We start from the raw sequence: 24,057 nt of genomic DNA, 5'->3' as shown, positions 1-24,057 counted from the left end.
CACACGCTCCTCTTGTACCTGCATTTGCATATTTCCCAAAAATCCCCCAGCATGTCTGCTTGTCTGCTGTGTGTGCGTCGCATGTGGTGTCAATGTGTGGCGGGGGGGGGGGGCTTTGGTTGGACGACAGCGGTTCAGTGGTGTGTCACATGTGTAACGTCTGCTCAGACTGGCACTGAGACATGGCGGAGTTTGTTTTTGATTATGCGACACGACTGGGATTCTGTCAAGTCAAACAAACTAGTATAAAAACAACATATGGCATTGTGCCTTTTAAAACTTGGGTTCCCTACAAATATGTCATTGTGAGACTTTTTTTTGTCTATACTCCGCGGTGGACAAATATAGTCGCCAAAGGTGGGTAAAGATCGGCCCTAGCTGCTGCGACTAGTAGTTGCGTGCTAATCCTGTTTTTTGACAGCAACGTAAACTGATATAATTGCTTTTCAGAGGCAAGGTCGGCAGTTTATACAAGTGTGAAAGCACGGGAAAGGGGATTAGCATTATTTTGCATAATGCTGGCCGGGCGCTGAATGGGGCATTGAATGCTTGACTGGGTGACAGAGATGAAAGGGAGATGAAATGCTGTACCCCCTCCCCACCCGCCGCCTCAGTCCTGCTGTCTCTAGGCGCTGTTGTCGCTCGCAAACTGGCAGCACGGAGTGCCTGGCCGCTGTTTTGGTGTCCGTTTCAGATGCCAGCAGATGTAAGATGTCATGTAAGGCAATATGTAGAAGACAACCTTCACTTAAAACCTCTTGTGCAATTATGTTGTGGCTGGCTCAGGTAGCCGCACAATCGTTTCGACTGTTCTAACATCGGGGTGGATTTGTTGGGATACTGTCTTGTTACCGTGGACGAAAAAAGCAGGTGTGTTTTATGCGTGTGGGAGCACGGGTGCTACGAGAGGGCTGGCGTGCCGGGTGACATGGCTTCAAATTGCCACCGTCACTTCCATGTGACCCGAGTCGACTTTTGTGACTAATTTATGATCAACCGTCAGTATCGGCCATTGCGTCTGCTGTATGGAAATGATCCCGGGTTGAAGTGGTGGGTATGGAGGGGAGGGGATGGGGACAATATGGCGGAGAACATGCAATGCCACAAAGGCAGATGCGGTCTGTTTTTGTTGCCTGTTATTGGACAGGATCTTCTTTCTTTGACCTTTTGCACGCCTTTGCTCGCTTTTCATATGCAAATGAGGGCCAGTCCAGAGGAGGAAACACGCTAGAGCCGAGTGGAGGAGGACAAAGACTTCCTCTCTCTCTCTCTCTCTGTTCTGCATCTCCACTTTTTCCTGCCTCTTCCCCTTCTCAAGCAACTTGAAGGAAGTGAACGCTGGCTGTGTAGGAGAGGTGGCGATAGCAATCTGGCTGTGACCCTTACCACGAGCGAGGATCAAGTAGGCTGTGGATCCCGAGTGTTTACGTGGAGTGGGCCTTTGTTGTGTCATGCAGATGGCGAGCGCTTCAACTGTCATAGGTAGTCAGCCGTATGGTTATGCAGAAGAGCCATGGCAGATGTGTCGGAACTATCATGCAGGCTGATAGTTATCTCTCTGCAGTAGTCCATAATAGAGCAGGAAGTATGTTTGATAGCTTCTCTCCACGGTACGAAAAACGTGTTTTTTTTTTTTTCAATTGAATCAGCCATAGTCATTTTTTTGGGTTTTATAATTATAATTCCATACAAATAGATTTGTTTGAAACATACAGTATCATTGGATTTTATTTTGACTCCCACTGTGTTTAAAGAAACTGAAGCGCACACATTAAAAGAAAAATGTATATGACCAATTGTTTCTTTATTTAAGCCACAATAAAAAAATGGTGTTAATAATTTTGGATTTTTCTAGCTTTATATTTAAATAACGCCACTTTCATTACATTTCCGACATTCCTTATCTTGGATCTGTCTTCTACTTCTGGCTACTGATTGGCCAAAACGGCTTTGTCCGGCTTTATAGCACCACCTGTGGGCCGAGACCTCTGGTGTTAAAACACCATTACTTTGGAAAGAATAATAATAAGAAAAAAAATATGAGTGGACATAGAGTAAATGACATTCTCTGGTGGTGTAAAAGGACACTAATGCAGTTAAGACAACGCCGCGCGAGCTAGCCTAATACGCCAGCGCAACGCTGTTTAGCATTTCAGGTCTTCTTTTCAAGGCTGTGTTATGGGAAGGGGGCATGTTATCTGTAGGAAATGTAATTTTTGTCCTCATTGAAATCGTACATTATTGAGCCCGGTTATCTAAATGTTTTTGTTGCTGTTGGTCTCACGCCAGTCGGGATTGTGTTACCCCCTCTCTCTCTCTCTCATCTCGCTAGGCCTTCATCAATCTCTTCAGGGAAAACAGAAAGAGGGGATTTTTTCCCCTCTTCTCCTTCGCTCACTATGTTCTCAGTCCTTTTTCTCAGGCTCTCCTGCCTGCTCAGCATCTACTCCAGGATATTAGCTATGGGGCTGGCTATTTAATGCACAATATTATGCTGATTCTTTGCGTTTCAAAGTGGAAGTGGGGAGTTTTCATGGACCAACTGAGCCGTGGTTCTCAGTTTTAGGTCAAACAAAATGGACTGCCGCGAGGCAAAGAAGAGGCTTCCCTTTTATGCTATATTGTCTGTTTGCTTGTCTCTTTGCGAGTGTCTATCATGTGTTCTTTGTCATCCTTCTTTCCATCCCCTGCATGATTTTCTCCCCATTGACAGCCATGAAATGTCACATTTGCAGCGACTGTTAATCGCAAACATTCATCCACGTCTCAAAACTTTTTCTGTCATGCAGCACATTTGTTTTTCTTAAGCCGACCAAAGACTGACTACTTTTAAAAAGAAATGTTAATGCAAAATCTCCAGCTGTTGGTTAAAGGTCAAACTAACAGAGCCTGGAAAGATGCCATTAATTAGAATGGGAAACAAAAGCTGCTGAATGAATGACTAAGTTTGCAAAAGGTTGGATGCCACAATAGCACAAGATGTCTCATGACAAATGATACATTCTCCTCCTTGTTTGCCAAAGACAAAGACGCAGATTGAAGAGCACAATCATAGGACATTTGCGCATTAGGAGAAAAATTGTGTTGCGTATCAAATGAGTACAAAAAAAAATTCCACACGGAAAAATTGTGTTGCGTATCAAATGAATGCAAAAATAAATAAATAATAATAATAATTCAGACATTTGTATATGTCATCCGCGTGAAATCAGTTATCCTCTCTCCGCGTCTGTCCGTGCATGTTCTCCAGCGTTAATGTAAGTGGCTGCCGTGATGATTGGCGTTTGCTATTCCTGCAGGCGATTGCGCAGGAATACCAGGGCCACTGGCGGAGGCTCGTCAGGGAATAAGTGGCTAATTAATTATGCATGGCTGCTGGGTTTAAACAACAGTGTAATGAAAAAAGAGGCAAGTTTACCAACGAATTTAGCTGGAGCTCCATGAAGACATTAGCTGGAATAATGATAAGCACGTGACAGGAGTAATTAAAAGAAATATTTCCCTCAACAAGTTGGAATTGAACTATACAGGATACGGAAAGAAAAGTTGCTGTACGTGCCATTTTGTAATGACTTGAGATCTCTGTTTTTTTTGTTGTTTTTTTTTCTAGTGGAATGATCTAAAACAGGCAAGCATGTGTCTCCACATCTCCCCTGGGGAGGCTCCAGCCAACACTATCCCTCTCAAACCCGGACTTTTCCTGCCTGGCACCGGCCATGGAATAATCTTTAATTATTTGTTTTTTAAAGGGAGGGGAAAAAATGAGGCTTTTTGTGTAACAGTGGAGAAAAAGAAGAAGAGCAGAGCGGGTGCAGGAATGTTCCTGTGTATGAAATTGTAGGTATTAACATGGGCGGTTTTTGTCAGTGGTTTTGGGTGATGAATCAGCTCTCTGCCCCTAGACTAAATAAAAGACGGGGCGCTTTGTCTTGTGTCATCCTCATTTGGATGAGCAGATAGAAGAAGGCTGTGCGGGAATTGTTAAAAAAACAAAGGGGGCTTCGCACAAACAAGTGTCAGGAAATGCTGATGCATCGTCTTGACTTTTTATAGTCTTATTATAAATGTAAAAGCAGAAACTATTAAAGTAGTCATAAAATCCTTTTAAAACTCTTTTTTTAATTAAGTTGGAATACATTTGAAAATGTAAGATGACTCCATCATAGGTTTTTCTATATATTATTGACGTGAATATTTTTTACATCACTTGGTAGCTAATAGCATAATTTGTGAGCAGAAAGGTAAAGGGTCTATTTCATCCAGGTTCTCCTGGATTTTGTGTGGCATGGTGTTTATTTGATTAAGGGATATTTCAGCGCTAAACTCAAAACCACACTTACTACATCTGACAGTTGTTTGTTTGTAGTAAAATCAAATTATAATTTTATTTGTGTTATTTTTTCCGCGTCAACCTTATCACCTCACCCCAATGAAATTCTCTTCACGCTCTCTCATGGTAACCAGAAACAAAACCATGATAGCCTAAATAACAACTATGGTTTCCTTGTGTTTTTTTTTTTTGTGTGTGTGAGAAGAAGGCAAACTAACAACAGCTGTCAGAAAGAAAGAAAAGGGGAGGGGGGGGCATTGGGTTGTTTAAAAAGCAAATGGCTTTGGTCTAAAGTTCATTTGGAAACCTCTCTAATTAAATATAGAGCCAAAAGCTTAAGTTAATTAGTAATTCCCTGGGTCCAGAAATTAGACTTGCTACGAGTATTCTAGGCAAAAGGTTTGTGTTGTTTTCTTGTGTATCCAGCAGCATATTCATGCTCTTTGTTTTACTTTTTCTTTTCTTTTTTTCTTCTGATGGTTTAGTGAGGTGCGCATAGTTTCTGGCGTCTGTCTGAGTACCGACCCCATCATTATGTTTAGGAAGAAAATAGCAAGAACTGAGTAAAACAGGAGTGTTGGTTGAACCAGTATTAGTGATAATCTCGGAAATAGCAGGAGGATTGATCAAGTCAAGTCAAGAAATATTTGGACAATGACAGAGTTTTGGAGTACAGTGTTCCCTCGATTATCACTATATACTACTTTACAAAAATTGCCCTTGAAATCCAAATCTTTATTCATATATATTTCTACATATGTTCTTCTGTGTTTGTCTCTCTTCCATGAGGATGACAAAGAAGAAGCAGAACCCGGATGTACTCGCGACATTATACTTTGAAAAATAACCTCAACACTGTGGTCTTTCAACCATTGAATTGCACCTTTGGCTAAATATGCAATATTACAGTTACAAACTTAAACAAAAACTTTCACATCGTTATTTGCCGATGTTTCATTATGCTTGTACAGTGGTCGCTGACTGAGCGCTCCCCTCCCCTCTCCATGAACGCAGCTGTTCGCTATCTGGCTTATTCCGGCTCCTCTGACTGACTCAACGGCACATTTGAACAACATTCAGAATTTCCCAACAGAACATTTTTCAAAAGTGCCGTTCGGTTATTTGCAGTGCACCGAAAACAGTGTCGGCGCACGCCATAGCGGATCCAAACGCTGCGTCAGAATTCACTGCGGCTAGGAATGAGTGTGTAAATGGGTTGGGAGGCCTCGAAAAGTAAACCTCGATATAGCGAGGGAACACTGCATTTCATTTTGCTTTTTCACCGTACTAATGCATTTTGGATTTAACCCCCCAAACAATTAAGATGTGACTGACAACTTCAAATTAAGAGGTTTACCACAGCCCTTTGAAGAAATTAGTAGTAGCATTTTCAGGACCTGAAAAACATTTACACAGTAGAATTACATGAGTTTACTTGACAACCAAACCATAAAAGGGATTGCAAAAAAAAAACCAAAAAAACACTGAATATCCTTGGTGAACAAAACAGTCAAACATTATGAAATAAATATTTTTGGACTGGCGTCAATATCTACACTGCTACCTCCTTTATCTTGGCAGAACATTTCCACTCTTTGCAAAAAAAAAAAAAAGCTTTTTATCTTTTTTGTTTTTTCTTCAGAAATCAATGAGTCAGAACTACGAGTTGTTTCACAAGTGGGGCAGTTGTGATAGCACAAAACAAGCAAAGAATTTGGGGCTAAGGCTAGTTGATACAGTATAACCGGCCTTTTATATTTGCCAGGTGGATGTGAAATGCCTGCGTCAGAGACTGCACTCTGTGTCTGTCTGCGAGTGTGTGCTCTCCTTGACTGACGTGGACACTGTTTGCTTAACCTCTTCTGCGCTGCACTGCCATGGCCTTGTCAACTTAAGTGTGTGTGCGGGTTTCCGCGGGTATTTGTGAGTGTGAGGGAGCAAAGGTAGTTTTCTTTTTTTTTTTTTTTAGTTATATTCCCAGCAGTTTTTTCGCTAAACAAACCTGCTGAGAGGCTGAGTGAGAGCGTGAGTGGGGTCTGAATCAACACAAATGAGTGATATGTGTTGTTTTTTGCTCCCCCTCGCGCTGGCACATAATTGTGTGCATCCACACACCCCAAGAGAAAACATTTTTTAGAGATTTTTCCAGGCTCTGTATTTAGCAGGATTAATAATTTGACTTCTCGAATAATCCCACTATGGTGTGTGTGTGTGTGTGTGTGTGTGTGTTGCTCCATGCTTTAGCTTCATCCAAAAGATAAGGCCATGATTTATGTAACGGCTAAGCTCTTTCATATTGTGTATGTTGTACCTTACAAGAGCATGATGAGCATGCTAGATTAATATTTATTTAGTAGGGGCAAATCAAGGATTAAGCAGTCATCGTTTTAGCGCTAATCCACATCTCTGGTGAGATACAGAGACAAAGAGGGGCAGATTACCAACGTGGCACCAAGTCGCAATTAGTTGTCAACTAGAACGAGAAGTGGGCAGAAGATGTGCTAACACATGCGGAAAGACAATTGGGCTTTTGTTTTGTCATGCATGCTTGGTGTTGTTTTTCTACTGCGCCTCCCTCATTAAGAAACTCACATTGACATCAGCAGTCTCTTGCCTGATTCACACTTTGGTGTCTCATGATCTTTCCACTGTTCACGCATAGGCACTCACACACTCCGGCTGACACACATGCATGAGCAATGAATACTTCTTTCTTAGCGACAAGCACGTGGGAGCAGAGAAATAGCTCGCTTGTACCGTGTGAGAGTGAGTGCAGGCGTGTTGCAAACTTCCATGTTGAGTCTGCAAATCAAATTACATTCTTTGCTAATTCAGTTAAATCGCTATGGCGGAGAAGTGGCAAAAAAACATGAGATGAAAGCAATGTTTTTTATTTTATTTTACTGGGTGCTGATCTAATTACCGCTTTGCATTCTCGGGTGGGTTTTCTTTTTAGGGTCAGAGTAAAAAAAGGACCATTTTGGTTGCATGTTTGTAAAATAACAACTCAATGAGTGTTTTCAATCTTAAAAATATTCATAAAAAAAGATATCAGCAGACCTGCCCTGATGGTGGCGCTGTTTAAAAAAAAACAACAACCTTTCTTATGCCAAGAAACAGCAAAAGGGCAAAAACAGGATCACTGCAGGGTTGATGCCGTGTACTTGAGAAAGGGGGGTGCCGGATTTGGGATGGCAGGAGGGGGTTCCAAAGCAGATGTGAGAGAAGCATTAAAGAAGAGAGCCACATAAAAAAAGATGCACAGACGAGTCTTGCTGCGATTAGAGAAAAGACAGGGAGAGCAAAAAGAGAGAGAGAATGCCATCCTTACTTCCCCTTTGCCCTCTTTCCTCTCACTCACCCGGCCGCTGAATGTTAATGGATTTTCTGCCCCCTCGTCCAAACACATACACACACTCTCCAATCCCTCCCCATGGACACTGCTGCATTGTTTGTGGTCGTGCCTCTATTCTTTCAAACTTAATTACCTTCTTGCCTTTTGTGGCATCAGGGGCTGGAAGTTTTTTTTTCTTCTCTGTGGCAGCGGAGGTCGTCACACATTCTTTCGGCTGTGCGTTCCCTTAATCTGGGGGTGGGTGGGCGTTACGAGTGTCGGGGGGGTTATCAGGGTCCAAAGAGGGAAGCTTCTTCTCTGCTCCCGAGGTGGCTCAAGCACACCCCCACCCTCGTGCACGCGTGCATACATGTGCGCAAGTCATAATATTCAGGGCATAGGCTGCCCTTTGTTTGTGCGGTTCATTTCCAATCAACCTTAATTAACTGGAGAGTGTTTCCAGATTGCCAGCAAAAGAAAAAAACCCGCTTCCACCCCCCCACCACCCCCCTCTCCATTCCACCTCCTTTTTACCCTCAGCCTCTGCTGTTTTGAGTTGGAGGACGGGTAGAGGGAAAAAAATTGGAGGCATTAGCTATGTAGATTGGCTTCTCCTTTGATGCTGAGAAAAAATCTTTAGCAAGGGCCGTAATTGCAGACTGTGACCCAGCAGTGTCTGACTATTTATTTTAATGTTTCGGCTTGAGTTCAGTTGGAAATATTGCTGTTTTTTTTTGACACATATTTAGACTGGACTGTGTAAGCTCATTTGGATACAAAATGAAAGCTTGTCAAAGTCGTCTTGATCTGCTCAGCCACCGTCCCAAATATCAGTAATATCTTTGACAGGGCTCAGATTGGAAACAGAATACTTCTTTTGGTTCTTTCTCTTAACTGTTGGAGCAAGGAAGTATTTTGGTTACATTTAGCCCAACAAATGGGCTCCTGAAATCTGACCCCGGGTCGGTTTTTTTGACCCATCCATAAATCTTAAGCCACTGGTGAGCAGGTTTAATTTGGACTTTTTTCGGGTGTAGGGGTTTAGAGGGTTATTTCCGACATCAACCAAGTATTGTCTTTCACTAACAATGAGTTATCAGGTGTGGACCTCAGGGCAGTTTAGTGTCATGTTACCTGAGCGTCCAGTCCGGCCAATTTAACTGTCATCAAGTTAAGTGATAGGTCCTGCATACCTGCTCCGGGGGGAAAATAAGGAGCCCCTCAGACTGGCCAACCTTCGCCCTCAAAAAGATTTCCCGTTTTATCTCCTTTGTATTTTGTTCGCCATTTTATGCACGGCAACAAATAAACAGGCTTAATTAGACCAGAGTTGGCCTATTCATGCTAGTGTCAGTTGGAGATGGATGCACAGCTTTTCACAGCAACCTCGGTATTTGTCTTTGGCTAACGCTAGCTGACATTTTGATAGAAGATTTGGTGCTTGACTGAGGGGCCACATGGTGAGAAAGGATGACCTTCTGGGAGACCTTAAAGATTGCCTATATGGCTACTCCTTTGACTTTTAAATAGAAAGATTCACATGCATTCAGATGGTTAGACTAAATGGTGAAATGATGCATCATCAAAAAGCAAATTTGCATATGTCACCTGTCTCCATAAGTGGTTACAGTTGGAAATGGACAATTTGGGCTTAAAGCAAATTCCTACAAATGCAGAGGTGACAGTTTGGCGTCACTGTAATTACAGGTTTTATGTGTCACTGGCTGAGACTGCAACTTATGCGTGATCGTGTGACAGGAAGACAAAAGCCGGAGATGACTGTGACTTCAACAGGAGATCAGTTTGTTTAGTCTGAAGTTCTCTGTTGTCTTGTTTTTTTTTTGGGGGGGGGTTGGGCTTTGGTCACATGATGTGATTTATGACAGGCATCATAACAAACACAGACCAGATACATTTGCCAACTTTTATGAAAACAAGTTTGCCATGTTTGTTTGTTTTGAATACTCTCTTATAACTAAAATAGGAACAGTGAGCGACTTCTCTTGCGATTAAAGAACCAAAGTGAAAGAAGAGAAAAGCTTGACAAATTGGGGAGTAAAAAAAACAAAACTGCTTTAGACATCTCAGATAAATACGAAAAGGCAGATAGATGGAATGGGCTTGTAGAGAAGAAAACCAATGCGGCTAGAAGTCATTGAACCCCTCTCTCCCATTAGAACATGTGGTGCTCAAGGCTAAAATTTCTGCCTTATTATTTGTCTCTCACTGGATCTGATTTGTCACTTTAATTACCTGATTGTGCCGGACTGAATGTGTGTGTATGTGAGAGCATGGGGACACGCTTAATTAAAAAAAAAAAAAAAAAAAAAAAAAGCAGTGGTCGTTTGTTTCTTTTGCCATTAATCAACCAGGGATACTGCATATATTCATCTTGCTTTATACAACTAATACAATACAAGACATGCAGATGTTTTATAATTGTCGCTTTTGGAGAATGCCAATAGACAGTGGTTATAGGCTGTAGGCAATGTATGCTGCCAAATGATCAAAAACACATTGGCTCATCCTGAAGACATAAGTCTGCATTGAAATGCGATATATTCATCTTATGTTTGACTTATAACTTAGGCGGTTGGAATGAAGTAGCAAAATAGCAAAGCGTATGTTTTGCTTGCAACAGTTTTACACAAAGCTTGTGAAGAAAAGAAACTGACTTTATATGCATGAATGTATTTTATTTAATCTATTTCTCCATTTTCATCACACAAAAAATATGTATCTATTTGACATAATACATTGACATTAGCAGCTAATGCGGGTCGTCATATCCAGTGTCCTTTCGAGGAATATTGGCATGAGTGCATCTCAAACCATTATCAAAAAAAAAAAAGCCCAAGATGGTGTGATAACATCATGCATTCCTGTGACATAACTGACAATTATGGCCTGTTTTAACTTGTGGCTAGCTTAGAAGGTAAAGCTTGTTGTTACTAATTTATCCACAATTACAAGGGTGTCTTCATAGAAAGATGTGTGAAGTGGGAGTCCGTGCAAGAAAGTTTTGTTTCCCGTATATCCGAACCGCAATTAGAATTTTTTAAATAAAACATCATGAGTACATCTTTGTTTTGAATAGGCTCAAGTTTTAGCCATGGCTCAAAACATAGCAGAAAAAAACTAAGATGATTCATACTCATATTATTCATATTTTCCTTTTAATCTTACAGACTGTATAAAACGGCAGAACCTGAGTGAGACACAGAGAATGAAAACAATTTTCTCTCTTTTAATCTATCACTAGTCTCCATGGAATCATCTCTTGGATATTTCAGATTAGACCTGATTATATAGTGCATGCACTCACCCACAAACATACACACGTTTGATTTCATTCCTCACGCTTTCACTGTCCCTCCTACTGGCTTTGTTTGGCCTTGGATTGGTACGGATTAATCCTCTAATTGCTTTGTAGCTTTGTTGTGCGGCAGGGAGAGAGTGGCAAAAGCGAGTTAGAATTAAGCAGCAGGTGGATGGGGGTGAAGGTCAACATAGCCCTTTAAAGCTTTGTTTTAATGTCAGCTCATTTACACGATGCTGGTGCTGGAGCACTCTTTCTCATTTGTAACTTTTGACGAATGTCAAAGATTTGTTTCACTTACCTCTGTATTTTCTCTCTATCTCAGGTCCCTGCTAGGCTGGATGAGATGAGATCCCTATGTAGTGGACGCCATGGCAACTTGTGACTCTCCCCCTATGGTCTCGTCACGGCAGCAGGAACATGGTGGCCAGAGGCTCGGTGCTGCTGAGGACAACTCCGTTGTGGCCATGGAGACTGGTGTCGCCATCAGCAACAATGCCAATAACAACCAAACGTCACCTGTAGCCAGAGAGATGGAGAATGGCCTTGGAGAGCCTACTGTCAGTCCACTGAGGTCCACATCAAGCCTCACCTCTGTCAGTGCAACCATTGACTCTATTACAGAACAGAGTCGGAGAGAAAGCTTTACAACCGGTAACAATGGGATTGTTACTGGGACTTTACCAGGAGGAGGAGGAGGAGGAGGAGCAGCTTTGGGTTCAGACTGTTCTGCCCCTGCCACATCTCCCGTGGCACCGGCAAAGGAGATCCCTTGCAACGAATGTTCCGGCTCCTTCTCCAGTTTACAAAAATATATGGAGCACCACTGCCCCAACGGCCGACTGCCTACCACCGGAGGTCACGAAGATGTTGACGAGATCGAAGGCATGGTAGGGGAGGAGAGTGAAGACGACGGAGAGCGCGTGGGGTGTGCGGTCGATGGAGGGGAAATAAACAGCGAGATGGAAGAGGAGAGCGATGTGGAGAACCTGTGCGGTGAGATCATCTACCAGCCGGATGGCTCTGCCTTCATCGTGGAGGACTCCAAAGAGCAGCGTGGCAACCAGGAAGAGCTCCCCGGGGCTCTCCATTTCAGGGGCCTGCTATCCTCCCAGACCTTCCCTAACGCCCAGACTACCACTGGCCAAAGTGGTCTGGGTCAAGGGATGGAGCGGTTGGAGCAGCCTGCTGCACCCATGTCCTTCTTTCCCCAGATCATTAACTCCTTCCACATCGCATCCTCCTTGGGAAGTAAATCGTTGGTGGCCGACCCCCCCTCCATATCAAATACCTCAACTGGAGGGCGGGCTGGCGCTAGTCCTGTGTTGCACAGTTTTCGTGTTTATGACCTCCGCCACAAGAATGACAAAGACTATTTGACGGGGGACGGTGCAGCCAAAAACTCCTGTGTGTCCAAAGATGTCCCCAACAATGTGGACTTATCCAAATTTGAGGGCTGTGTGGCCGACGGGCGGCGAAAGCCAGTGCTCATGTGTTTCCTGTGCAAGCTCTCATTTGGCTATAGCCGGTCATTTGTGACACATGCTGTCCATGACCACCGTATGACCCTGAATGAGCAGGAGCAGAAGCTGCTGAGCAACAAGCGTGTTTCTGCTATCATACAGGGCATTGGCAAGGACAAAGAACCTCTTATAAGCTTTCTGGAACCAAAAAAAACCCCTGTATCTGTGCTATCCCACTTTCCCACACCTGCCAACTTCCTAGGGCCGGACACCGGGCTCCGTGGCTTGTGGAACGCTTTTCACAGTAGTGGGGAGAACGCCGAGTCCCTCCAGGCAGGCTTTGCCTTCCTGAAGGGCAGTGCCAGCAGCTCCTCCAATGACCAAAATCCCAGATCCCAAAGCATGCCAAAGGCTGAGACCAACCCAAACCTCGGGGGTGGGGCTGGTGCCCATAGAACCTCCAGTGGAAGCTCTGCTGCTGCTTCTGCTGCTGCCACTGGGGGCAACCTGGATGGCCGGAACTCTGATCATGACAGTAAGGGTCACATTAGGGACACATGCACTTTGCAACCCAATGGGCCGGACCTGAGCCACTACCCGCCCATCAAGCGGGAGCCCGGTGCAGTGGGAGAACAAAGTCCAGAGCAGGATGAGGACAGTTACTCCAATGGTGGCGGAGAAGAAATGGAGGCAGAGGACGAAGAGGAGCAGGCGATGAGTGTAGTTATCAAAGACCAGAGGGCCAACAGCACCAGTAGCAAAGATTTCCCTCTCTTAAACCAAAGTATTTCCCCTCTTTCCAACAGTGTGCTAATGTTTAACAGTGACAGCAAAAGTCCCGCAACCACCTCCTCTTTCTTCCTGCCGACGTGTGAGAAGCTGGAGATGGAAAAGACTCGTCTGTCCGTTGCGCTGGCTGCTGCCAGAGAGCGGGAGAGCAGCAATGACTCGACCAATGAAGTTCTCATGGGGCGGGATGGCTCATCACCGTCATCCCATCCCCTTGACATGATATTGATGCGGAGGGATGATGAGAGTCCTGGACCTCCTCATCCACACCCTGGAAATCCCAGTACCCCTGGCACCCCAGGTACACCTGGTACCCCAGGTCCAGGTGAAGGGTCACCAGGAAGTGGTGTAGAGTGCCCAAAGTGCGACACGGTCTTGGGATCCTCGCGTTCTCTTGGGGGCCACATGACTATGATGCATTCACGGAACTCCTGCAAGACGCTCAAGTGTCCCAAGTGTAACTGGCACTACAAGTATCAGCAGACACTAGACGCTCATATGAAGGAAAAACATCCAGAATCCGGAGGATCGTGCGTTTACTGCCGTACGGGACAGCCTCACCCTCGTTTAGCCAGAGGGGAAAGCTATACCTGTGGATACAAGCCTTTCCGCTGTGAGGTCTGTCCAATTTTACATCATTGTCTTTTGTGTGTCTGACAAGGACATGATTACAGGGGGCAATTCTTAAAACTGCGCACACTGTCAATTGTGTCACTTGTCATAGAGTAGATTGTATTTAGTAACAAATGTTCCGTTTTAGGTATGCAACTACTCAACCACCACCAAAGGCAACCTTAGCATCCATATGCAGTCGGACAAGCATCTGAACAATGTCCAAACACTCCAGAATGGGGGAAGTGAGGCACAATACAACCACAACCATGCCAACCCTGTAGTTAGTACGGGTCTCGGCGGCGGCTGTGGAGCACCCTCGCCATCCAAGCCCAAACAGAAGCCGACTTGGCGATGTGAGGTAAGCAAACAAAGAAAACCTAAATAGAGCAGCGGGACAAATAGTTTCCATTTTGTTAGATGCTGGCTGATGAAATCGATCTTATGACATATAGAGAATGTTTCTTCCTACAGGTTTGCGACTATGAGACAAATGTGGCCCGAAACCTGCGAATTCATATGACGAGTGAGAAACACATGCACAACATGATGCTGCTGCAGCAGAACATGAAGCAGATTCAGCATAGTCTTCATTTAGGGCTGGCACCAGCTGAGGCTGAGCTTTACCAGTATTATCTGGCTCAAAACATCGGGCTGGCTGGTGTCAAACTGGAGAACCCCGGTGGCGGCGGAGGCCCAGACACCCAGATGATGATCAACCCCTTCCAGCTCGATGCTGCAACGGCAAATGCTCTTGGATCTGGTCTTGGTGAGTCAAGCATGAATCCAAATAGGATTCAAGTCATCTTTACATATTTGGAGGTAAACGTATAGAGTCAGACTAAAATAATGGATACGACGAGTATTTTTTTAATGCACCGAAGGGTGAATCAACATTTAATTGGAATTTAACAATAGGAAGTGTTATCTGTGCTGTCCTTTTTAAAAATATCTGTTATCCTCTTTGGGTTTCTGTGTATCTATATTGTTGTTCATTCTTTTCTTTACTGCCCCTCCATCTCTTTTCCCATCCCCTTATCTCTTCTCTCATATTGTCTCTCTGTCAATGTCTCCTTACTTTGACCCCACACTGATTAAAAAGATGATTATGAGACGCCACCCGAGAATTATTCTTAATCTTTCATTTGTAATTTTCTTAATCCTTGCCACCATACACACTACCCCACCTTTCCACACCCCAGAGAGAACACTCATGCGCGTACACACACACTTGCACGCAGCAGGAAGTGGATTCCTGTAGGAGTGAGCGAGATTTAACAATGACCCTGCGGTGTTACACACACTCCCTCTGCCAGTGTTGAGGTCACAGCCCAGCCAGCAGATGTACTCGGAGTGATTTACACTGATAACACCCAGCTCCCTATCGTGAGCGCAGCTGTACGTAGGTTTAGATTGTTTTATATTCAAATACGAAAGAGGCTCATCGGGAATATGCAGTAGATTTCCTTAATAGAGCTCTATTTGGCTTTTTTTGTGTTAAATTGTGTAAAAACAGATATTGCATGAATGGAGGGTCAATGAAGGGATCACACGAAATAGTTTGCTAGATATCTTTGGTTGGCAGATTTTTGGTTTTTTTTCATTTCCCAGGTCTGGGTGGGCGAAGAAAGAGATAATGTTCATTCTTTTCACATCTTTGTGTGTGTGTGTGAGTGGGTAGATGAGAGAAAATCCTGCACTTTAAAAGCGTTGTCCCACCACTGCTGAGAGGAGTAATTAAAGCTACCTGATGAGCGAGTTAGCAAGTTGAAAAGGATGATTGTAATTGATCCTGATTCAATCCTATTAGGGCTTTTTTATAGCCGGGACTTTGTAAGGAGCCCTTGTCGCCTGCGAGGCTTTATTTTATCAAATCCTTTTGTGTAAAAGAAGCCGGCATGGAGGACTCCATTCTCCCTCCCTGTCTTTTTCTCAGTGCTTTCTCCAAATGAATTTCCATGGCCTTTTATATTTTTGTTGTTCTACACAATTCTCCCTGTTTCATCTTGATCTTATTGTTAATATCCCCTTCCCGTTCACTTTCTTTGTAGTGAACAGTGACCTATCATCGGAATTGCGTCTCGCCAGCGGTCAGCTGATGGCTGACGACCTCTCGCTGGTGTCCTCAGGTGGAATGGGGAGCATGTCCTCAGTGGACCCTTCCCTCTCCTCCCTGTCACCGCCTATTAGTGACCCCTCGCTGCGCCTCTACCAGTGCGCCGTGTGCAACTGCTACTCCACCGACAGCCTGGAGGCTCTTAATGCCCACGTCAACACGGAACGTTCACTGCCGGAGGAGGAGTGGCGCTGCGTGGTCGGCGACGTCTACCAGTGCAAGCTGTGTAGCTACAACACGCAGCTCAAGGCCAACTTTCAGCTGCACTGCAAGACGGACAAGCACATGCAGAAGCACCAGCTGGTGGCCCACATCAAGGAGGGAGGCAAGGCCAACCAGTGGAGATTAAAGTGTGTGGCCATCGGCAACCCTGTGCACCTCAAGTGCAACGCTTGTGACTACTACAGCAATAGCGTGGATAAACTGAGGCTACACACTACCAATCAGAGGCATGAGGCCGCCATCCGACTTTACAAGGTAAAAATGCTCCCGTCTAATCTCAGTGTTTGGCGCATCATATCACATAGCAATCAAAATGCTCCGAGAGGGGGAACTTGATGCAATCAACCCAAGTTTAGAGTCTGAATGTTTTGGTGTGTTTCTACTAACTGAGACTATCAGCACAAGTATGAAAAAAAAAAAAAAAAAAGCTCCCATGAGAATGGAATTACAGATATAAAAAAAGGTCACTGTGTGAATGTACCAGAATGATTCCAATCAGTTAAGAGCACATTTCCTGCTGGCATTACTGTTGCTGTTAATTACCCACGTGTTTCAAATTCCTCAGCTTAACATTTCACTTGGAAATAATTTGAGTCTTTGTTTTTATATTAGTAGTTATTTCAAAGCTCCAATACAGTGCTAGTTATTAAAAATAAATTAGGAAAAGGGTGTATCATTTTCAAAAGCAAAAAAAGTTTAAAAAAAATATACTTTCATCATTGTAAAAATGTACATACAATTGAGCTCGCATAAAATTTCAGTCGCATTTCTAGGAGTCCGAGCTCCATGCACTGCCCCCCCCCCCCGCAGGTATTTACTAAACGATACCTTTGTAAGGTGAGTCACATGCTGACTTGATATACCGTGTTGACGTAGAGTGGCATGAGATTAAGACAAACAAGAAAGTTAATAAATACCATGAGGAAATAATTGAAGTGCAGCAATTCAACGCTCAGATGATAATGAATGCATAGCAAAATAAACTTCTCGGAATTGACTTGAAATGTGAAACTGATTCAAATTTAGTTTAAACACACACACCCTCCCCTGCAAAGAACACTTAATCAGGATAATTAATATTTTTTAAAAACTAGAAAAGCAGGCTGGACCAACATTCAACATAAAAAGGCCATTTTTTGTAAAAGCACTTCTATGTGAGTTCCTTTTCCCTCCCTCAAGACATTCCACTCAAGCAAGACAGTGTCTTTTAAGCATGGCAAGTGAGGGCCAGCCCAATGCCCGCTCTGTGCACCCTGAGCACGGCAATACCTCATCTACCCACCCACCGACCCCTACAGGCCTCAACAAATGTGTTGCACAGATGAGGCTTTTAATGCCTCTGGCACAAGTCCCAATATTTTACCCTTGGACATGTGGTACATGTGCTAGTAAAGCCAAGCAAGTGGGAGAGAAGGCGGCGATTGGTAGAACTGAAGTAGAGGGAAAAAAAATCATTTCTTTTATTTGACCAGGAAAAAAAAAAAACACCTCGTCTTTCATGTATTGGCAGAGGTGAAAAGCACATGGGAATGGAGGTAGCTTGGCCCGGCGCATAAAAGATCCGAGTGTTGACGACTTTACCATCTGTTTTTTTGGAAACACAGAAAATCTTTATGGCACGGAAAACCATTTGAAGACACAAAACAAAAAGCATATTCAGGAGATTTTATGACCGCTTTGTAGCAGGGATGGAACACTTCTAAGGGGAATTTGAAAGTGTCTTATTTTCCAGACTTTGTAAAAGAGAGAGACAAATGACATTTGCAGCACATAGACATGAAGTAAACGGGTGTCCTGGGACCGGCAAGTGTCGAGAGTCATAGGCCTCATTTGAAGAAGGCAAAAAAAAAAATGCTTTTAGCTGATGCTGAGAAGAGAATTGTTCTATCTACCGTCATCTTTGAGTAGGATACGCTTGTGTAAATCATCTTACCTTGCTAACAGTTTCAACATTCAAGGCTTCGTCGGAGCAAATAAAAGATTATGCTCAATAAATTACAGTAAAATTGGCTCAATAAGAATTTTGCCAAGTGCATGGAATTAAATGTTGATCAATTGAGCCTTGAGTTCATTTCCTAGACAAAATACTATAATGCGGTCTGACGGACTTAGTCGGCAATAAAGCAGAATTTGACATCTGGTTTGGGATGTTGAGCTCATACATCCTGTGGCAACATAAATCTGGTCAATACAACACTGGCATGCAACACAAGTTCAAAGCTTTTGTTCCATTAATCCTATTAAAAAGCACGTTTTATTTTTTTTATTCCTATCTCCCTTGATCAAGCAAGGAAATTTGGTCAAATGCCTATCCCTGGTTCAAAAAACTATCTTTACATTTCTTAGAAAGTGGTACTAGTTATTATACTCTTACCAAACTAGAGTATTAGGACAGCTGCACTAGTTTTTGTACGCATGTTGTGCCAGTAGCCTATGTGGTTAGTTGAACATTAAACACCATCCTAGCATAGCATGTCTGTCGCTGGCCAGAGTTTGTGTTTAGCTTAGCATTGAATATGATGATGTATGGTTTCGTTTATGATTTGTAATAACAAACAGTGGCCTTTAATACGCACAGGAGACGGGAGTAAATCTGTCAGTGCCATTCACAAGTGGAGCAGGGCTAAGTAGGGGGGTCAGTTTGTAGCCAGTACGTGTGTGTGTCCGCTGGGCTTTGAGGTTGCGATCGGGGCTGTGCCCTTGGGTCATTAGGAGTGGAGAATGTTCATGGTCAATGTTGCATGGTCAGGGACCACACACACACACACACATGCACACACAAACACAGACACACTGTCTCATCGGCCATAGCACCTGTTTCTCAGATGGCTGTCTGAATAAATCTTCAACTGTCCTCAGTCGCCATTTCCCCTGTCCGTCCCGTCCCACCCCGCTGTCTGCCTGCCTGTCTGTCTGTCCAGTTTTCCGTCATTATTCGAGCAGAAATGGACATCCGGGATTCACCGCGCATTTCCATATTTCTGTTTTTCTTTTCATTATTTTCCCATTCGTCTTCCTGTCCCCTGTGTCCTTCATTGAACTCGGCTTTAAAAAGCTCAACATTTTTATGGGCGACGTGGAAAAAAAGGCCAAAGAACATCTAGCTTGAACGCCCTCTGTTATATAGATGTCTCTAGCACTCACACTTTTTCTTTGTCCTCACTTTGAGACATAATTCCTCTGGCCAGCAAGAGGTGGCAATTAGACAAGAGCATACATTTGACTTTTTTCATCATCATCAAGGTCTTCCTATCTTATTTATATTTTTGCCTTTCTCGCCTACATATTGTGTTCAGGCCATCTCTTTAGAATGCAGATAGCTCGGTTTATGCATTTGTGCTATTAAGTCAGGCGCTGTGCCTTGGCTATTAGCGAGGGTCAATCCTTCCCACTCTCATTTGAAAATCAAATATCTCAATATATATGCAGCCCAAATTATCGGACTGTCATTTGGACCAGTGTGATGGGGAAATAGACAGGAGATTGACTTCTGTAGATTTGCATAAAAACCCATTGTGTTGGTCCTCAGGAATAGTAAAGAGTCAGATCTATTTCAAATGCATGACACCGTTTATGACACCGTCCCTCGCTTATGCTCATGCCGAGGCGTAGCGTTGCATATATTCATGGAGGCGTATTTATATCTACAGTTAAGTTCCTGGTTTAACCGTGCTCTCCATGATGAAGTCTTCCCACTTGAGCGGCAATCCGCTTGATCGCCGCATCTCCTGTCTGCCATTATCTCAAACAGTTGTTATTCTTCTGCTCACCGATTGAGCATCGAGTCATGTCATGACGCGGCCCCGTTAGCCGACCTGCCTCACCTTCCGTCCCTTCATCTTTCACCTCCTCATCCCCTCGCCTTTCACCTGTCGCCATTCTAATGGATATCTATGAGAGCTTCGGCTGAAGTGGGGGAGGGTGACGGCTCATTAAAGCGTAAATGCAGGTGCTTGTGTGCATGTGTGTGTACACTGTGGCTTTGTGTGCTTGAGTGGACAGCCTTTATCCCTCAATAATCCTCCTCGATATTAATAAGAGTTCCTCCTTTCCTGGCTTCAACCAGATGGTTAGCAGAGCTTTAGTGTGTATGACTTTATGAGTGTGTATTGTGTTTGCAATCCAGTCTTTGCGGACAGATTGCAATTCATGCATCATGTTCAGAACCACAATTCCTTTAATTGAATACAATCCTTTAATTTTCCCAGAAATCAACAATCTGGTTTTCCTTATCGTCCCTCAAATACAGTACCTAACCCTAACCCTAACCCAAAGGAAAGGGACCAGTAACTGCTTCTGATATTTGGAAATGTTTTTCGACACTACCGATTCACTCAGTTACGATAGAACTCCATTATTATTCAGGCACTGTGTTTTTTTCTGAAGAAGACGATCTTAGTGCTGAAGTAAAGAAAGTTGGTCGAGCACTTTTTGTGTTTCACTGAAGAATATAATAATCAGAGGATTGAATCCCTTATCTTCACAAAATACGCGCCCATTAGTGGCGGTAAAGTAGACATCCTATTTCGCGATATAGGTATTTATTTAGACCTTCGCTTCCCACACTTTTCTCCTCTTGTGAAACCATCAAATATTGATGTGGACAAAGTTGAGCTGAAATACTCCTCAACGCCCGCACCAAATCAATAATCAATCGATTTGGAGGTAATTGTGCCTCCGTTGGACCGGTCCCAAGTCTCTCTCTCGCTCTCACACGCGCTCTCTGTCATTATCAGCATGTGGCCCAGTATTCGGCATTTCAGCATTCCAGCTCTAATTGATTTTAACCATTAGGTGCTCAGTGAATAGATAAGTAGTGGGAGATATTCGATTATATGGTGGAAGAGAGAGGCGGGAATGAAAAGAGAGCTAGAAGGCTTGAGGAATGGTGTTGGTGGAAGGAGGGGGAAGAGGAACCGGCTTGTCCTGCGGTCTGTCCACCTTTACTCACTGGCTCCCTGCAGAAGCACAATGCTCCTGACCTCCTGTGAGTTCAAGCAGCTTAGGTTCTGTGAGGTAATCCTTAATGCTTTGAAATAGACCTGATAGAAGCCCACTTACTTGTTCGGGATTAATGTGGGTCGAATGACTGGGGGGGTGGTTGGCGGGTTGGTTTTATGGACATTTAGGAATAATCACTTTCACAATTAATTATGATGGAGTGGTGGATTTTTTCAAATGAAGTGGAAAGATGAGAGTTGAGATGTGTTGTTCTCACCCAATCTTTGCAGGATTTGGTGCTGTACTAATTATCAAAACATGGTTTTAGGATATCGCGATGACATTTTTAAATGAGAACATTCCAGAGGAAATTTTGAACGGTCCCGTTCATCATCGGAAGTCCAAAACCTGCTTTTATGAAAGGGCTGCTGGCCTTGCACATTAGCTCAAATGCTAACATAGTGACTGTTCTTACACTAACACTTAGCCCATAATTATCACCGCATCGTTTTCCATATTTGTGGAGTTAGTGCTGAGTGCACAACTTTGTGTGTGAGGTCTTACCAACTCGTTTTATTTCGAGCTGCTATTGTTTACCGATCAACAGTATCCTCGTTTAATCTACGTGCATTAAGTGCAAAGGCAACGTGACGCTGCTTAATTGTATACTTTCTCGATTCTTCCTCCTCTCCAGTCAAGCAGGAGTCTAGTTTAGCGAGCGAACTGGGCGGTAGGGGGTTGGTGGGGGAACAAAGGCAAACATTTGAGTAATCTTCAAAGAGTCCATTGGTATGTTGAGTGGACGCTGGTATGTCGACTACGACTGAGGCTTTTTCAAGGGAAAACAATATCCTTCCTTTACACGCCGGGGCCTTGGCAAACACCGCCAGTCAGGCAAGTCTACCCTATGGTGCCGCCGCTATCATCTTACTGATCCCCCTTTCATGCCACCACGGTAGCTTCCTCCATATGCGAGAGAGAGCAGCATTGACTTGATGGGGTTATACAGAGCAAATCAGCTTGTTGAAAATGTGGTCGGTTGAGTTTTCGTGACATGCCGGTAATCGTGACAGGAATGATCTATGGGATTGCAGACTCTCTATTTTAGTCTCCGCCTACTGATAAGTATGCAGACAAAGGTGGTTGGAGCTTTATAAGTGAGAAGACAAGGACCAAGTGGACCATCTTTCCAAGGCACACTAAACAACAAGGGCTTGTTTTGAATCAAGATTGAAAGGTGTGATTCAAGTATGTCATGTGAAAAGTGTTACTGCATGATGAGAGCCTTATTTAATTACTGCACTTCTTAGAGGAAAGAGACAGGCAGTCTGACATTTTGTGACAGTTTCAAAATGACTCTCTTGTCCTGTAATCACCACCCGATTTCTCACGAGGATCCACGCCAGGGATAATTTCGCCCATTTCTCTTTCATTAGCAAGACTCTCGGTATTAGACGTGTTTTGTTCCCTGTACCTTTTGTTTTGTGCTAAGTGAAACCATGTGACAGGGTAGGGGCTAACTGGAAAACAATACTCCCTTCACAGGCTCAGGAATGTGTAATTAGTGATTTGAACCCGACGACGCTTGTCTAGATTCTTCCCAATCCTTCTCTCCCCTTCTGTCTCATGTTCTTTTGTTCTCACCACTTATAGTTTCTTGCTCTCTTTGTCTCTCAAACCAATCGGTTAGTTTGCCTTGCCATGCGTTTTCCACATTCCTTTTGTCTAACTGTCAGTAATGGATTTTTTTTTTTTTTTTTGCAAGCATGCATCATGTAGAGGGCACAGAAAACCAAACTTGGCAAAAATAAAAATAAAACACGCAGCCCCTCCCGGCGCCGAAATTATTTTCCCTTCTCTTTCGGTTTTAGTTAAATATAACAACATCAGTGTAGTACAAACCTCTTTGATGGTACCAAGCAATTAGCCAAAGCCCCAGATTTCCATTCCTTTTATTTTTGTTTTTCTTGACGTCTCTCACAGATCCTGTCAATTAGCTCTTGCCTTGATTTTCACCCAAAGCATCTTTGCATGTTAGGAAAACTGGAAAATGATTAACCCTGCCCAAGAGCGTGTTAGCATTTGCTCAGAATCCCTCCGCCTTGCATTTCATTCGGGGGGGAAAGAAAAAAAACATAATCCGGTGAGCATGTTAGCATTTCAGCCATCTTGATCTTGGCGATTTATGATTTCTGTCTCCATTGTGAGATGACGGAGAAGATGGTTCAGGGATATGGGGAGGTCTGGTTAGAGTCACCTGGCAGCAATGGAGACAAGCGGGAGCTTTTAGACCCTAATGGCTTAAGGTCACGATAGCTAATAGGGAATAAGTGGCTGAGCCTTGCTGTCTAAATCTAATGCTAATGTAAATACTCATCCATTTTGGTGGGGGTGGAGGTAACCTGGCTTTTAAGACACCTAACACACACACACACGCTGATGAGTAAGTAAGCCCACTTCTGGCGTCTGTGTTTCTCTGAGTCTGTTCTTCCCAACTGCTGGCTCAGTACAATGTAAAATATGTGTGACTTCATTGACTAAAACCAGAAGAAATGGATCATGTAAATCCTTAGCAAGGCTGTTTGTCTCCTCCTTTTGTGAGGGGGTTGGCTGTGTGGTGGGGGGGATGATGGAGGGGTGGGCTTGTGTAAGGGAGAGAAAAAAAACGAGAGCTCTGGAGACTGAAGTGATTTTTCCAAGAAAGGGGGGCCAGGAAGGTCAGGAAGCTGTGAACTTCAGATTGACCTTTGGCCCATATGTCAGCTATACTTACATCACTACCGCAAGTGTGTAAAATGTATGCATGTGTGTGGAAGTGAGTGAAAAGGAAATCCGGTTGGTAGGCCTGGGGAGTTATATTATTTTTCCCAAAGCTTTATCGCCTTTACGTCCTCATTGTGTCTGCTGACAAGTAGCAAAGAGTAAAGGCAG

The 24,057-nt window shown here is 43.7% G+C and overlaps 1 protein-coding gene across 2 annotated transcripts in view; it reads left to right on the top strand.

Moving 5' to 3' along the window:
• Positions 1-24,057, top strand: part of zfhx4 (zinc finger homeobox 4) — a 67,034-nt gene that overhangs the window by 4,551 nt on the left and 38,426 nt on the right. Inside the window, exons 2-6 of one of the 2 annotated variants that reach the window (XM_085939791.1) lie at positions 11,309-13,853; positions 13,996-14,208; positions 14,322-14,373; positions 14,446-14,616; positions 15,899-16,440. In XM_085939791.1, the coding sequence (XP_085795917.1) occupies positions 11,355-13,853; positions 13,996-14,208; positions 14,322-14,373; positions 14,446-14,616; positions 15,899-16,440 (3,477 nt within the window). In that variant the 5' untranslated portion in view covers positions 11,309-11,354. Of the gene's footprint in view, positions 1-11,308; positions 13,854-13,995; positions 14,209-14,321; positions 14,617-15,898; positions 16,441-24,057 lie in introns of both variants that reach the window. The other variant, XM_085939790.1, reaches the window with a different exon arrangement.

This window comes from Syngnathus leptorhynchus, chromosome 19 (assembly GCF_054491065.1).
Source record: "Syngnathus leptorhynchus isolate UIUO chromosome 19, UIUO_Slep, whole genome shotgun sequence".
In the NCBI taxonomy this organism is placed as follows: domain Eukaryota; kingdom Metazoa; phylum Chordata; class Actinopteri; order Syngnathiformes; family Syngnathidae; genus Syngnathus; species Syngnathus leptorhynchus.
The sequence above is the reverse complement of the archived record's forward strand: the minus strand, read 5'-3'. Positions and strand labels throughout refer to the sequence as shown.